Genomic DNA, 14,881 nt, shown 5'->3' with positions numbered 1-14,881 from the left:
AACAGTATTTAGGTCAGAAGACTAAACTGACTGCAGGCGAGTGTTTCCTGCTTCTGAAAATGAAGGTCCCGCCTTTAGGAGGGAGCGATTCCACACAGCGAGGGGATCTCAGAGTATGTGAGGAAGCCCTGGCATGTGTCATCCTAAATTCCCAACCCCTGGAGGACATGGGGCCCTCTGTCCTGTTGCAGTGTGGCCTGGCCGGGTCTAGGTGACCAGATCCCTCCCCCGGACACTGAGTCTGGAATTCCCAGCACACACTTGTGACCCGGTCCAGGAGGAAGAACAGGGACAGCCCACTGAGTGAGGAGGACCACAGGGGCCCTTCTGGCAACGTGGCCCGGGCTGGGCTGAAATGGAAACGGCCTGTGAGCAGGCGCAGGGGGGGAGGGGGATGGGAGAGGCTGGGGGGAGGGGGAACCTGCCGGTCAGAATCCGCAGGTCCCGGTTCCCATGGCTTCCCCTGTCACTCAGGCTGCAGGGGCGGGGCCTGGAGCCACATCCAATGAGGGGCGCCGGGGCGGGGCCTGCGCGCTGTGCGTGGCGGGAAGGAAGGAGGCGTCTCCAGTCTCGGCTCCCTCCGCTCGCTGTTCGTGCGGGTCTCGCCCCGGTTCGGGCCTCGCTGCTCAGAGAGGCCCCGGGTGCCTCCGCCGCGGCTTGTGTGGCGTGGTCACCTGCGCTGTGACCTGCACTGGTCGCGCGAGCCGTAGGGAAGCCGCCAGGTCACCCCAGAAGCACGGAAATGGTGAGTGTGCGGGGCCGGAGCTGGTTGGAACCGGCCGGAACCGGCTGTGGCGGGACCCGGGCTTCCCCGCGGTCCGCCCCGAGGTCTGTGGGCCAGAGTCACCGCTGTCACAGCTCGGCCCTGGGTCCCACAGGCCCTTGGAGTGGGGCTGGGCCGGCAGCCGGCCCCCGGGCGTCCTGTCTCGCCCCGGCGCGGCGCCCTGGGCCCGGCGCCCTCTCTGGGCGGCCCCGCGTCCCCAGAGTGTGCGGTGACGGCGGGAGGGTCGTGGCGGGGGGTCGGGACTTGGCGTGTGGGGTCGTGCGTGGGCGGCGCTGCGGTCTGTGGGGTCCCCTGTCCCTTCTTTCTCCTGTTAAAAATTAAACTGAAGCACTGTTAAAAATTGAGGGATTTAAGGCCAAGAGCTGGACAATTAAAATATATAGAAAAAATTAGCCGGGCATGGTGGCGCATGCCTGTAGTCCCAGCTACTCGGGAGGCTGAGGCAGAATTGCTTGAGCCCAGGAGTTTGAGGTTGCTGTGAGCTAGGCTGATGCCATGGCACTCACTCTAGCCTGGGCAACAAAGCGAGGCTCTGTCTCAAAAAAAAAAAAAAAAAAAGAAAAAGGGCCAGGCACAGTGGCTCACACCTGTAATCCTAGCACTCTGGGAGGCTGAGGCGGGCGATTGTTGGAGCTCAGGAGTTCCAGACCAGCCTGAGCGAGAGCAAGACCCTGTCTCTACTAAAAATAGAAATTAGCCAAACAACTAAACAATAAAATAGAAAAGATTAGCCGGGAATAGTGGGACTTGGAATAATGGGACTTAGAATGGTGGGTCGTACCTGTAGTCCCAGCTGTTCAGGAGGCTGAGGCAGGAGGATTGCTTCAGCTCATGAGTGAGGTTGCTGTGAGCTAGGCTGACACCTTGGCACTCTAGCCCGGGCAACAGAGTGAGACTGTCTCAAAAATAAAAAAAGATTAATGGGTTTACTTGAGCAAACATCTGTTCATGAATGAGAAATACCCAGTCATGGTTTATGGTTTGTGGTTGAAGGAAAGGATTTTATAAGGTGCAGAGGGACCTACCTAAATTAGATACTTGGTTGGTGACAGCTATGTAGTCGCCTGTTTTGGACTTGTCAACCTGAAATAATGGAAAGGATCAGATTCCAGTTTCTCTCTCTCTCTGCCTTTCTGTCTTTCTTGTCTTTCTTTCTTTCTTTTCTTGTCTTTCCTCGTTCTGTTGCCCATGCTTCATTACCGTGGTGTCAGCCTGGCTCACAGCACCCTCAAACTCCTGGGCTCAAGCGAACCTGTTCCCTCACTCTGCCAAGTAGCTGGGACTACAGGTATGTGCCACCATGCCCGGCTAATTTTGTCTATATATTTTTAGTTATCCGGCTAATTTCTTTCTATTTTTAGCAGAGATGGGGGCCTCGCTCTTGCTCAGGCTGGTTTTGAACTCCTGAACTTAATCGATCCACCCACCTTGGCCTCCACGAGTCCTAGGATAGATGATTATTTTTAAAATCCAAATTTGAGGCTGGAAGGTGCAATGGGGATCTAAAAACACATAAGATAAAGGTAATGAGATGAAAATTGTGAAAGGAAACAAAACAGGGAGGATAGATTCAGGAGGTATGATATGTAAAACCAATAGTAGTTCCAGAATGATAAAAATGCTTTAACTTTCTGTAAGGGGGGGTAGTGGTCTTTTTTTTCTTTTCTTTTTTCTTTTGAAGGGGTAGTGGTCCTAAGAGGGTCTTATCCCTGGCACCATTTGGTCTTTCTTAATCATTTACAGAACAAGAATAAGGAAGAGAGTGAATCTATAATTGGAAAAGCACAAGCTGCAGCGGTAAGCTATGTGACTCGAAACACATAGTCACATTCCTCTTAAGGCTCAAAATCATTGAAAGTTCCAAAACTTTAAGTTTGAATTACTTAATTTCACAATATGTTTATTGTCTGAAAGGGTTAGATACTTTTCCTTTCCCTGTAGAGGTATGAAATCTAAGTGCCTTATCATTCCTTCCCACTTCTAAACATAAATTGGCTTTGGGTGATTTTGCTGAATTCTTGAAACACTGGGTATTTTTGCTTTGAAGAAGACACCTGAGCCCAGTGACCGCAAGCTCAGGCCATTCTTGAGCTTGTAAAGGAAGGTCTTTGCAGACCCAGTTGGTTCTTCCTGGGAAGTCTACCCCGCAGGTGTGCCAGCTGCTCACATTGCCCTTGGGAGGAGCCCTTTATACTGAGAGAATTCAGAGGTCTGGAAAGCTCGGGACCCACAGGCAGATGTCCTGGGTCATTGAGGCCCTTTCAGAGGTTCTAATTGTTGTCCTGGGGCTTTTTCTAGATGTTGCTAATGAATCAAATCTGGGGTTAGATAAGGAATGACTTTAAAGGACAATTTCTCAAAGGTTAGGCAGAAAAGGAATTTCTATCACAGGGAGTAACAAGATTAGAAAGCACGTGGAGGAGCAGGGCAAAATCAGATCCTGGACCCTGAAGTCAGTAAGAGGAGTTGTATTTTGGGCCCAGACAAAGGTGGATCAACATTCAGGGGCCTGGAAGAAGGAGAGAAGCTTAAAATTTGGTTAACAGGTATTTTCTGATCACTAAAAACAAAGCTATTCACATCCTTTGGGAGGTGAAAACTGGGGATTTCTAGTCTGGGTCTGCCTTTGTAGTAGGTGAAACTAAGGGAACACGATCTAAGTCAGAATGGAAGGATTTTTTTTTTCAGTAGGCTGCTCTTACAGGACACCAGGATGGGGAGATTTCTGCAATCTTACCCATTGCCAGGATTACTTACCATCCCTATTCCTTGTTCCCTGCCACTTACCTTGGACCTGGCATCTCTTCCATTAGGCTGTTGCTGAGCTGTGTCCTTTATAATACATGGGTAAATGTAAGTGAACTGTGAGTGGTTTTATGAAATTATTGAACTTGAGGAGGGACTCATGGGGGTCCCCAATTTATATGCAGAACTACAGGTGGCCCCTGGGACTTGTGATTGGCATCTGCAGTGGGGGCTGTGTTGTGGGAACAGCTAGGAAATTGTGGGGGTCTCTGCTAACTCTGGGTGGTTTCAGAATTGACTTGTTTGATAAACAGTTGGTTTTGGAGAATTGGTTGGTGTTCAGCAAACACCATGCATTTGGTCTCAAAAAAAAAAATATATATATATATATATAAATCAGATCCTTCAAGTCATTCCAGGTGAGTGTCTGGTCGCTGGTGGGGATTGACACCCTGGTTGAAGGAGTATTTCCACACTGTGAAGAGGGAATAGTAGGATGTTTGGAACTCTCAGAATTCAGTTTTCTGGCTGCTCAGATTTCAGGCACTGCATTGATGTCACCCCACCCTGGACTCCATCTCCACAGTCAGGGTGGGTCCTAAGCTTGGGAATGTGTTCAGCTAAGGGATTGTGGGGTCCCTTGTGAACTGGGGGTGATGCATGCTGCCTTCCTGAGCTGCTTCCTTTTTGTTTCCTTTGTAGAGTCTTGCCGCTATATATTAATAATTGCTCTTTGCCCAAACTTTTACGAATTTGATTCCATTATTTGAATGTTAACATTTTTATTTGGTTGGAACCTGAGTGTAATTTGTGATAAGGTCTGAAGAAACAAACAGAGTTCTTGAAATAGGTATTTTAAGGTTCACTGTTTGTGTTCTATGGGTCTGAGCATTTTGACAAGTACACGTGTCATGTATCTACCCTCACAGTCTTATACAGAAGAGTTTTGACTACCCTGAAAATAACCCGTGCTCCCCCTAATCATCACTGTCCCCTCCCTCAATTTTGTCAGTCCCTTTAATCCCTGGCAAACACTGTTGTTTTTCACTACTCTGAGAGTTTTGCATTTTCCAGAATATCATATACTTGGAATGGTACTATTAGTAGCTATTTCAGATTTGCTTCTTTCGTATAACAATATACATTTAAAGTCTCCCCAAGTGTTTGTGGCTTTATAGCTCATTTCTTATCACTGAATAAATATTCCCTTGTATGGGCATACCACAGTTTGCTTATCCATTTACCTATTGAAAGGCTCATCCTGAGTCAGGTATGGTATATATGGCCTGTGTAGTCTCTGCTCCTGGGGAGGCTGAGGTGGGAGGATTACTTGAGGCCAGGAATGTGAGACCAGCTTGTGTGATAGCATGAGACCCCTGTTTCTTAAAAAATGGAGAAAAGAAAGGCTTATATCTTGGTTGCTTCTAATTCTTAGCAGTTATAAATAAACCTGCTAAAAATGTTTGTGCGAATTCTTTTGTGCAGACATCAGTTTTCAGCTTACTTAGGTCAATAATTAAGAGTGTGATTGCTTTGTCATATGACAAGACCCTGGTTATCTTAACAGTGTGCCTCAGTGTCTTTAAAAGGGAATGAAATGTTTTCCATTCACACCAGCAGTGAATGAGAGTTCCTGATACTTCACATTTTCCCTAGTATTGGGTGGTGTCAGTGTTTAAGATATTGGCCACTCTACCAGGTAATTGATAATACCTCATTGTTTTAATTTGCTCTTCTCTAGTCACATGTGGTGTTTGTTTGCTATATGTGTGTCTCCTTGGGCGAAGTATATTTCTAGATCTTTTGCTAATTTTTTTTTGTTGTTGTTGTTTTTTTGAGACAGTCTCTGTTGCCCAGGCTAGAGTGCCATGGGGTCAGCCTGGCTCACAGCAACCTCAAACTCCTGGGCTCAGGCGATCATTCTGCCTCAGCCTTCTGAGTAGCTGGGACTACAGGCATGCACCACAATGCCCGGCTAATTTTTTCTATATATTTTTAGTTGGCCATTAATTTCTTTCTATTTTTAGTAGAGACAGGGTCTCACTCTTGCTCAGACTGGTCTCAAACTCCTGAGCTCAAACAATCCACCTGCTTTGGCCTCCCAGAGTGTTAGGATTACAGGCGTGAGCCACCACACCTGGCAGTAGTCAGCCTTTTTACTCAGGAATCATGTTGACCATTTTGGATCTTTATTTCTGTGTCTATTTGTACATGTGTATACTCAGTGACAAATCCTTTGTCAGAGGGCTACATGTGTATGCCTTATAAATCTGGCGTTTATTTTATTTTCTGACCCAGTCAGCCTAGTCTCAACTCCCTTCCCAAGTTGAATAGAATTGTTTAAAGCAGACATGTTTGTTTGTTTCTCATCATTGGGATAAATATTTTTATATTTATAATTTTAATATTCACTGTCAAATATGGTAGTAGTCATGCATTTTTAATACATGCCTTATAATAGATGACGGAGTTTTCACTTATTTCTAGTTTATTATTTTTATCATGAAGGGATATTGAAGTTCGTCACAAGCTTTTACTGCATGTAGTACAATGTACTTGTGGGTTTTGATTTTAATTCTGTTAATATGATAAATTGCATGAATTGATTTTCACAGGTGAAAGCAATGCTGCTTTCCTGGATTAAATCCCACATGTTCATGGGGTATAGATGTTGTGACACATTCCTGGATTCTCTTTGCAAGTATGTGACTGAGGCTTTGACTTCTCCTTAAAGGAGATATTTCTGTAAAGTATTATAGTATAGGCTATCATTATCTAGTGTAGTATCTAGTGTTTATTTATACATACATACACATACATATGCATGCACAGAGTTTTTATAGGTGGTTTTTTTTTTTTTGAGACAGAGTCTCACTTTGTTGCCTAGGCTAGAGTGAGTGCCGTGGCATCAGCCTAGCTCACAGCAACCTCCAACTCCTGGGCTCAAGCAATCCTGCCTCAGCCGCCCGAGTAGCTGGGACTACAGGCATGCACCACCATGCCCGGCTAATTTTTTTTTTATATATATTAGTTGGCCAATTAATTTCTTTGTATTTATAGTAGAGACGGGGTCTCGCTCTTGCTCAGGCTGGTTTCGAACTCCTGACCTCGAGCAATCTGCCCACCTCAGCCTCCCAGAGAGCTAGGATTACAGGTGTGAGCCACCGTGCCCAGCCTTGTAGGTGTAGTTTTTAGAGCTAATCAGTATATATTATATATAATTTCTATATGATACACAGCTATCATACATGAAGAGTATTATAGTATATAGCATAATGAAGTATTATGCTGTTATAGTACAAATTTAAATAGTTTTATCCTCCATAGTATAGTAGCTTTCAGTTCCAGCCTGCAGAATTAAATACACCAGCTCATCCTCCCATGGGAACAAAGGAGAATATCACCCTATTAATGTTACATAGCATGTCACTCCAAAATTTTCATTCTCTTATATTTATGAAAAAGATTCTATCATATGACAACAGAAGAGCTAGGAACAAAGGTAAAGTAAATAGTTTAGACTACATTAGTATTTAAAGCTTTTGTGCTTCAAAGGACACCGTGAATAAATTGAAGAATATATGGTCATACCATCCTGAATGTGTCCAGCCAGGTGTTACAGATCCACTGTATAAAGGGAAATTGGGGGTGACACAGGCAACACATCTTTCTTACTGGATGCAAAAAAAAAAAAAAATCATGTTTTCTTATTGTACTTTTGTTTTATCTAGTAGTTCAAGTCTAGTATCAGAATTGATGTGTGGGTAGAAATGAGTGTAGATGGAGAGTAAAATTCTGGTGACCAACTCATAAAAGAAGTGTTTGGAGTCTGTAGCATCATGTGACCTTAGGAATAGTGTATAGGTCCCCAATTTTGTTGGTCTCACCCATCCTCCTCTACGCATGTGGGGTGTTTCAGGACTCAGTGGCGTTTGAGGACGTGGCTGTGAACTTTACCCTGGAGGAGTGGGCTTTGCTGGATCCTTCTCAGAAGAATCTCTACAGAGATGTGATGTGGGAAACCCGGAGGAACCTGGCCTCTATAGGTAAGGATGACAGTATACCTTCACACAGTGAGTTAAAGAATCAGTGTTTTAACTCATCAGCACTGTCTAATGACATTGAATATGGGGAAAGAATACTTTGGTGAATAAATCAGGCATGGCTGCAGTGTACTGTGAATGTGGAAGGTAATAATTTTTTCATCATTTTGTAATAATTATTTTTCTGGCTATGTATTTTAGGAAAACAATGGAAAGACCAGAACATTGAAGATCAGTACAGAAACCCCAGGAGAAATCTAAGGTAGTAAGTGCTCTAAGTAATCTAAGTTAGTAAGTGCTCAAAGCCATGTATCTCAAGAGAATCTTAGAATGTCAGAAAATGTTAAAAACATGCAAACAAAACAAATAAGTGCAGTGTCAGATTTATTTATACCTGCAAAATTTTCTCTGAAACCTTCACTTTCCTTGATAATGTTAAAAATACAAGTATTATACTTATTAGTAAATAAAAAACCACACACAAATCCTTAATAACGTGCTTTTCATTTTCTACAGAAGTTTTCTGGGAGAGAGACTCTTTGAAAGTAAAGAGTGTAGTCAGTTTGGAGAAACCTTCAGCCTGGTTCCAGATCATATGGTGAATAAGAAAACTCCTGGTGGCATAAAACCATGTGACAGCAGTGCACGTGCAGACATATCTATTGTTCATTCATTCCATAATAGGCACATCATAGCTGATACTGGACCCAAACCACATAAGTATCAGGAATATGGTGAGATGCCATATAAACACAAGCAAGGTGGGAAAGCCTTCAGTTCATGCCACCCCTTTCAAACACAGGAAAGGCCTGCTACAGAAAAGAAACCCTATGAATGTAAGGAATGTGGGAAAACCTTCATTTCTCTCACAAGCATTCAAAAACACATGGTAATGCACAGTGGAGATGGCCATTATAAATGTAAGTTTTGTGGGAAAGCCTTGGACTCTCTGAGTGTATGTATTATACATGAAAGAACTCACACTGGGAAGAAACCGTATGAATGTAAGCAATGTGGTAAAGCCTTCAGTTGTTCCACTTCCTTGCAGTATCATAAAAGGACTCACACTGGAGAGAAGCCCTATAAATGTAAACAATGTGGAAAAACCTTCAGGTCTGCCATGTACATTCGAATACATGAAAGAACTCACACTGGAGAGAAGCCTTATGAATGTAAACAATGTGGGAAAACCTTCAGGTCTGCCATGTACATTCGAATACATGAAAGAACTCACACTGGAGAGAAGCCCTATGAATGTAAACAATGTGGGAAAGCCTTTCCTTGTGTCGGTTCTTTTCATAGACATGAACGAACTCATACTGGAGAAAAACCCTATAAATGTAAGTATTGTGGTAAAGCCTTTACTTGTTCCATGTACATTCGAATACATGAAAGAATTCACACTGGAGAGAAGCCCTATGAATGTAAACAATGTGGGAAAGCCTTTCATTGTGTCAGTTCCTTTCGTAGACATGAACGAACTCATACTGGAGAAAAACCCTACCAATGTAAGCACTGTGGTAAAGCCTTTACTTATTCTGGGTACATTCAAATACATGAAAGAATTCACACTGGAGAAAAACCCTATGCATGTAGGGAATGTGGGAAAGCTTTCATTTGTTCTGCTTACTGTCTAAAGCATGAAAGAACTCATAACATTAATACGTGAGAGAAATCCTATAAGAAATTAGGAAAGCATGCAGTTGTCCCAGTTCCTTTGAAGGATAGGAAAATCGAGTAGAGAAAGATCATATGAGATAATTGAGTTTTGAGTTGAAAAGAGAGAATTGCAATAGGACAATGAAATCAAGGAGTTGAATAATTCCATGGTACAATTTACCAGGAGTGTATCTGACATGAAATTTCAAAGAGAGAAATGAAGAAGCCATTCATCATGTTTTGGAGGCACCATACAGGGAGACAGACAGATTGTACAAGCTGTGCAGACCCCTGCTTCCAGCCTATTTTCCTGATTCCTTGGCTTGCCAATTAAGAGTGTGTTCAGGCCAGGCACGGTGGCTCACGCCTATAATCCTAGCTCTCTGGGAGGCTGAGGTGGGCGGATTGCTCAAGGTCAGGAGTTCAAAACCAGCCTGAGCAAGAGCGAGACCCCGTCTCTACTATAAATAGAAAGAAATTAATTGGCCAACTGATATGTATATGCAAAATTAGCCGGGCATGGTGGCGCATGCCTGTAGTCCCAGCTACTTGGGAGGCTGAGGCAGAAGGATCGCTGGAGCCCAGGAGTGTGAGGTTGCTGTGAGCTAGGCTGACGCCATGGCACTCACTCTAGCCTGGACAACAAAGCGAGACTCTGTCTCAAAAAACAAAAAAAAAAAAAAAAAAAAAAAAAAGTGTGTTCAAAATTAGTTGACTTTCATTTTGCCAGAGGTTGAAGTTTCCAAAGATTTCCCCAGTAGATCCATATTAAAGGTCCATGCACAGTTTGATTTTTCTTTCGGCATTATAACATGTTTACTGCAGTGTTGAGGAAGGATGATTAAGAAATTAATGAGATGTGGCTCGTAAGATTAATTTTTTATTGTATTGCCCAATATTGCTATATTAAAGAGAATTGATTTCAGGAGTTTTGCATGGCTTTGCCCTGAAGGAATATGTGAACTTGTTAGTTTGCATATCAAGGGCTGCCTTGCCATGGGAGGGCTATCAGAGCTCTGGTAGGGATGCATTCCAAGAAGGCTTCTGATATCTCAAACCTGTGACTCCTCTGTCCTTGAAAAAGCAGGCAGGTATATACATGGCAACATGGGATAGGAGCCGAAAGGAGCTGGAACAATGAGCAGAGGTGAACCCCTGTGGCTAAGAGCAAATTAACATAAAGAGCTGAGCTTCCTTCTTGCTCCTGACTGCATCAATCCACAATAACTAGATAAAAGAAATATGGAGCCATTATATCTCTGTTTTACTCCTCTGTTAAATGATAGCTATCTCTTAGAACTTAGAAGTTAGTCCTTGAAGATTTTGTATCCATTTGTTCACATAGATAGAATAGGAATTTTTAGAAGCCCTTTGAAAAAAGTTTTAATCCAAACCGAACTACCTGTTGTTATTTTTATGTAAATGTGTTTCTCCTGGAACCAGAACTACCCGTTATGATGTAAATCTGTTACCCTTGGCAACCAGTAACTGATATCTATGTTTATAAAACCAACGTGAAACTTCCCTCGTGTCTTTACTGCCAACTGGGATGTAGTGGGGACCCCTGAGTACCCTTCTTTTATGCTAATTTCTTTATATAAATCTATAAAAGTATACCTTCATCTCTCTGTATTCCTTTATTTCCATTCTATTTCCTATAAATTTCTTATTCTCTGTGACAACGTCTACCTAAGGTACCCGATTTCTCATGGGGAGAAGTAGCTGATCTTCCCGCACTGGAGAACCAATTGAGCCTGTCCTACGTGGGAATATTATCTCATACTCAACTGTCCAAGTCTATTGATTGATTGGTATAAGGTGTAATTTGCACAAACACTTTTGTTTCTATTGTTAATGGCTCTTTTCTCAAGTCAGCATGATAACTACAATGCCTCCATCCAAACCAAGTAAGTGGGAGCCTGTTCCTTTGCTGCATAGTGGAGTGACTGCCCTCCTCAAGTAGTTTCATCAGAGAATAAGCACCTTCTTATCAGGAAATTTCAAATGTTTCCTGTTATTCATAGCTAATTGTAATGTCTCACTTCATTTTCCATTATGTTTGATTATATCTGATTAAAAACTATGTATTTGCCCACCAGGATTTCTGTTCATGTTTCTAAAAAATAGTTTCTTAACTGTTTTTAACAACCTGTGTACTAACAGATGTTATTGTCTTTTTCATTTACTGAAAGCTATGTTAAAATGTCCCATTACCATCTTGGATCAGATCATGTTGAAAATGTTACCAAGTTATTCATTTGACTTGTGATTCCATATTATGTTGTATGTAAATTTCAGATATGTTTTTTGTCCTGTAAATTTTACTTTTCTTGCTTATATACATAAAATTTTTATCGTGATCCTCAATTTTCATTTACTCATAATCCCAAAAGTTAAATCATGCTGTTGTGAGTGCTCTCGTGCCAAGGATCACCAGATACCATACCTGTTGTCAAAGAGATTATAATAAATATGACTGGAAGCCATAAATGAATGCAGAATGTATCAGTAAGGATTCTCAGTAGAATTTCTTACATAATTTATGTTTGTTTTAGCGTCACTACTCAAAGAAGTGAGTCATTTATCTCAATTTAGCTGTATTGAATGTTTAATTCTACCCTTCCTGATCATAGTAATTCTTGCCTAGATGGCAGAAAGAATGGAGTATGAACCAGGTGCATTGGCTCTTGCCTGTAATCCTAGCACTCTGGGAGGCCAAGCTGGAAGGATCACTTGAGTTCAGTTCAAGACCAGCCTGAGCAAGAGGGAGACCTTGTCATCTACAAAATAGAAAAATTAGGTGGGTGTGGTGGTGCACATCTATAGTCCCAACTACTCAGGAGGCTGAAGCAACAGGACCACTTAAGCCCAGGAGTTTGAGGTTGCAATGAGCCACAATGATGCTCTATTGTACTCTAGCGGTAGTGGGGTGGGGAATGGAGTGACATAAACCTAATTCATGAGAATTACATACCATTCACATTAATTAGGGGAAGGGAATTTTGATCACCATTGTGATTTAGAACATGTTCTATTAAATTTAGAGACATGATTACCTGTTTGTTTTTTTTTTTCCCTTGATCCATCATGGTCACCGAGGAGCATTGTTCCATGTTGCAGGTATAGGACAGGTCTCTCTCCAACACCTTAGGACATTTCCTCGTGAGGGGAGGTCACTTCCCAATCTTCTTGACTTGTTTTTGCCTTATTTATTCTCTAAACCCTAAACTGTATTGAACACTGTTTTTCATTAAATACTTCAATTAAGTTCACTTAATCCTTAGAAAGATATATAATAGTCTTTTAAAAAAAATCTGTATCATGTGAGACCAATATGTTTATATAACTTGTCCAAATAACAAGCGTAGGAAGGAACAAAGTCTTCATCACTATTCCTAACAAGCCAGTCTTGCTCAGATAATATGCTTTTTTTTTAGACAGAGTCACTCTGTTGTCCGGGCTAGAGTGAGTGCTGTGGCATCAGCCTAGCTCACAGCAACCTCAAACTCCTGGGCTCAAGCAGACCTGCCTCAGCCTCCCAAGTAGCTGAGACTACAGGCATGCACCACCGTGCCCAGCTAATTTTTTCTATATGTTTTTTTTTTTTTTTTGAGACAGAGTCTCACTTTGTTGTCCAGGCTAGAGTGAGTGCCGTGGCGTCAGCCTAGCTCACAGCAACCTCAAACTCCTGGGCTCGAGCGATCCTGCTGCCTCAGCCTCCCGAGTAGCTGGGACTACAGGCACGCGCCACTATGCCCGGCTAATTTTTTTTTAATATATATATCAGTTGGCCAATTAATTTCTTTCTGTTTATAGTAGAGACGGGGTCTCGCTCTTGCTCAGGCTGGTTTTGAACTCCTGACCTTGAGCAATCCGCCCGCCTCGGCCTCCCAAGAGCTAGGATCTATATGTTTTTAGTTGGCCACTTAATTTCTTTCTATTTTTAGTAGAGATGGGGTTTCACTTTTGCTCAGGCTGGTCTCAAACTCCTGAGCTCCAATGATCCACCTGCCTCAGCCTCCCAGAGTGCTAGGATTACAGGTGTGAGCCACTGTGCCCAGCATATAATATGCTCTTGATGCTAATTTTTCAATGGCCCTCGGCCAGTACTGCAGAGTAAACAGCAACATGGGAATGTTAGTTTTACATATTAGACTATGGCATGGAGCAATCCAAACACTTGAAGGTGTCAGCCAAGCTCCTTTTCAGAAAAGCCTAAACCCAGGTATCACAGAACAGAGCAGCAATCTGACCAAACCTCAAGAGCCCAAGGAACACCACAGAGAGAATATAAGCACACAGCCCCAAAGGGTGTTTATAAGCAGGGAAGGTCACCACTTTTGAAAGACAGTGATGTTGCTTCCTGTTTGAGTCTTGATGTCTATGATTAGAAAAGCTGCCATTTCTGAGTTTCAGCAACTAGAAATGTTATTTTGGCAATCTTAAGACTCATTGTTCACTCTGGAGCTACCTTCAGAGAGAGCTATATACACATAGAGAATATCATGAATATTTTCAAGGTTACACTCTATTATGTGTTTAATGGACAAGAGGAAATGTATTTCTACATTTTTACATATTTTACATAGAATGGAGTATATTACCTTTTGCAATTCAATTTTGTATAATTAAGGTTTTAATACCATCAATTGATATTAGGGAATAATTAATTATGAATATGATATTCTGGTTATATATGGAAAATACATTGATTTTTGAGATAGTTTTAGATAAATGTGTTTTCTATTTTTACCTTTTTGTGAAGCAAAATCAAAATATAGGAAAAATCCTTTTTAGGATAAATGAACTTAGGTTGATATGTGGTTTTTTCAGGTAAAACTTATTTATTTGTGTTAGAACGGATTTTCACCCAGTTCACTTGAAACGGCACAAAATTTTATCTAACAGGCCTTAGTAATTTGAAAAATGAACATAAGTTACATTCTTTCCCCTCATTTACTATCTTCCTGAGTATCTATATGCATTTTAATTTTTTAACACACTGTACCAGTCAGACCATGATCAAATTAATACAAAAAAGTTATATGCAAAAAGCTTTTAACAACCTTTATCATAGAGGTATCATGAAGGCATAGTTAGTACAGTCTGCAATTTTGTGGGGTTTTTTGGGGGGTTTTGGTTTTTTGTTTAAACTTTATTTGCATTTAATTTATGCTGAATTTATTCTTGTGCCACAAGTTTTTTTTTTTTTTTTTTTTTGGCATATTATGGGGGTACAGATTTTAAGGTTTCAATAAATGCCCATTTCCCCCCCTCCCCCCAAAAGTCTGAGTCTCCATCATGACCATCCCCCAGATGGTGCACATCTCACTCATTATGTATGTATATACCCGCCCCCCGCCCCCCTCCCACCTCCCCAATACCCTATTACTGTAGCACCCATGTGTCCACTTAGGTGTTAGTCAGTTAATACCAGTTTTCTGGAGAATATATCTGGTGCTTGTTTTTCCATTCTTGGGATACTTCACTTAGTAGTATGGGTTCCAGCTCTAACCAGGAAAATATAAGATGTGCTATATCACCATTGTTTCTTAGAGCTGAATAGTACTCCATGGTATACATATACCACATTTTATTAATCCATTCTTTGATTGATGGGCACTTGGGGTGTTTCCACAGCCTTGCAATT

General features: G+C 41.9%; 1 protein-coding gene across 5 annotated transcripts in view; it reads left to right on the top strand.

Moving 5' to 3' along the window:
- Positions 1-12,744, top strand: part of LOC109729229 (uncharacterized) — a 29,238-nt gene extending 16,494 nt beyond the window's left edge. The window contains exons 1-6 of one of the 5 annotated variants that reach the window (XM_020283926.2): positions 530-745; positions 2,528-2,581; positions 6,145-6,230; positions 7,449-7,575; positions 7,774-7,834; positions 8,089-12,744. In XM_020283926.2, coding sequence (XP_020139515.1) covers positions 7,542-7,575; positions 7,774-7,834; positions 8,089-9,241 — 1,248 coding nt within the window. In that variant the 5' untranslated portion in view covers positions 530-745; positions 2,528-2,581; positions 6,145-6,230; positions 7,449-7,541 and the 3' untranslated portion in view covers positions 9,242-12,744. Of the gene's footprint in view, positions 1-529; positions 746-2,527; positions 2,582-6,144; positions 6,231-7,448; positions 7,576-7,773; positions 7,835-8,088 lie in introns of those variants that run through there. The other 4 variants (XM_020283923.2, XM_020283925.2, XM_075998302.1 and 1 more) reach the window with 4 other exon arrangements.
- The last annotated feature ends 2,137 nt before the right edge of the window (positions 12,745-14,881 follow it).

Source organism: Microcebus murinus, chromosome 27, assembly GCF_040939455.1.
Source record: "Microcebus murinus isolate Inina chromosome 27, M.murinus_Inina_mat1.0, whole genome shotgun sequence".
NCBI lineage: Eukaryota > Metazoa > Chordata > Mammalia > Primates > Cheirogaleidae > Microcebus > Microcebus murinus.
This window is presented reverse-complemented; position numbering and strand designations above follow the sequence as displayed.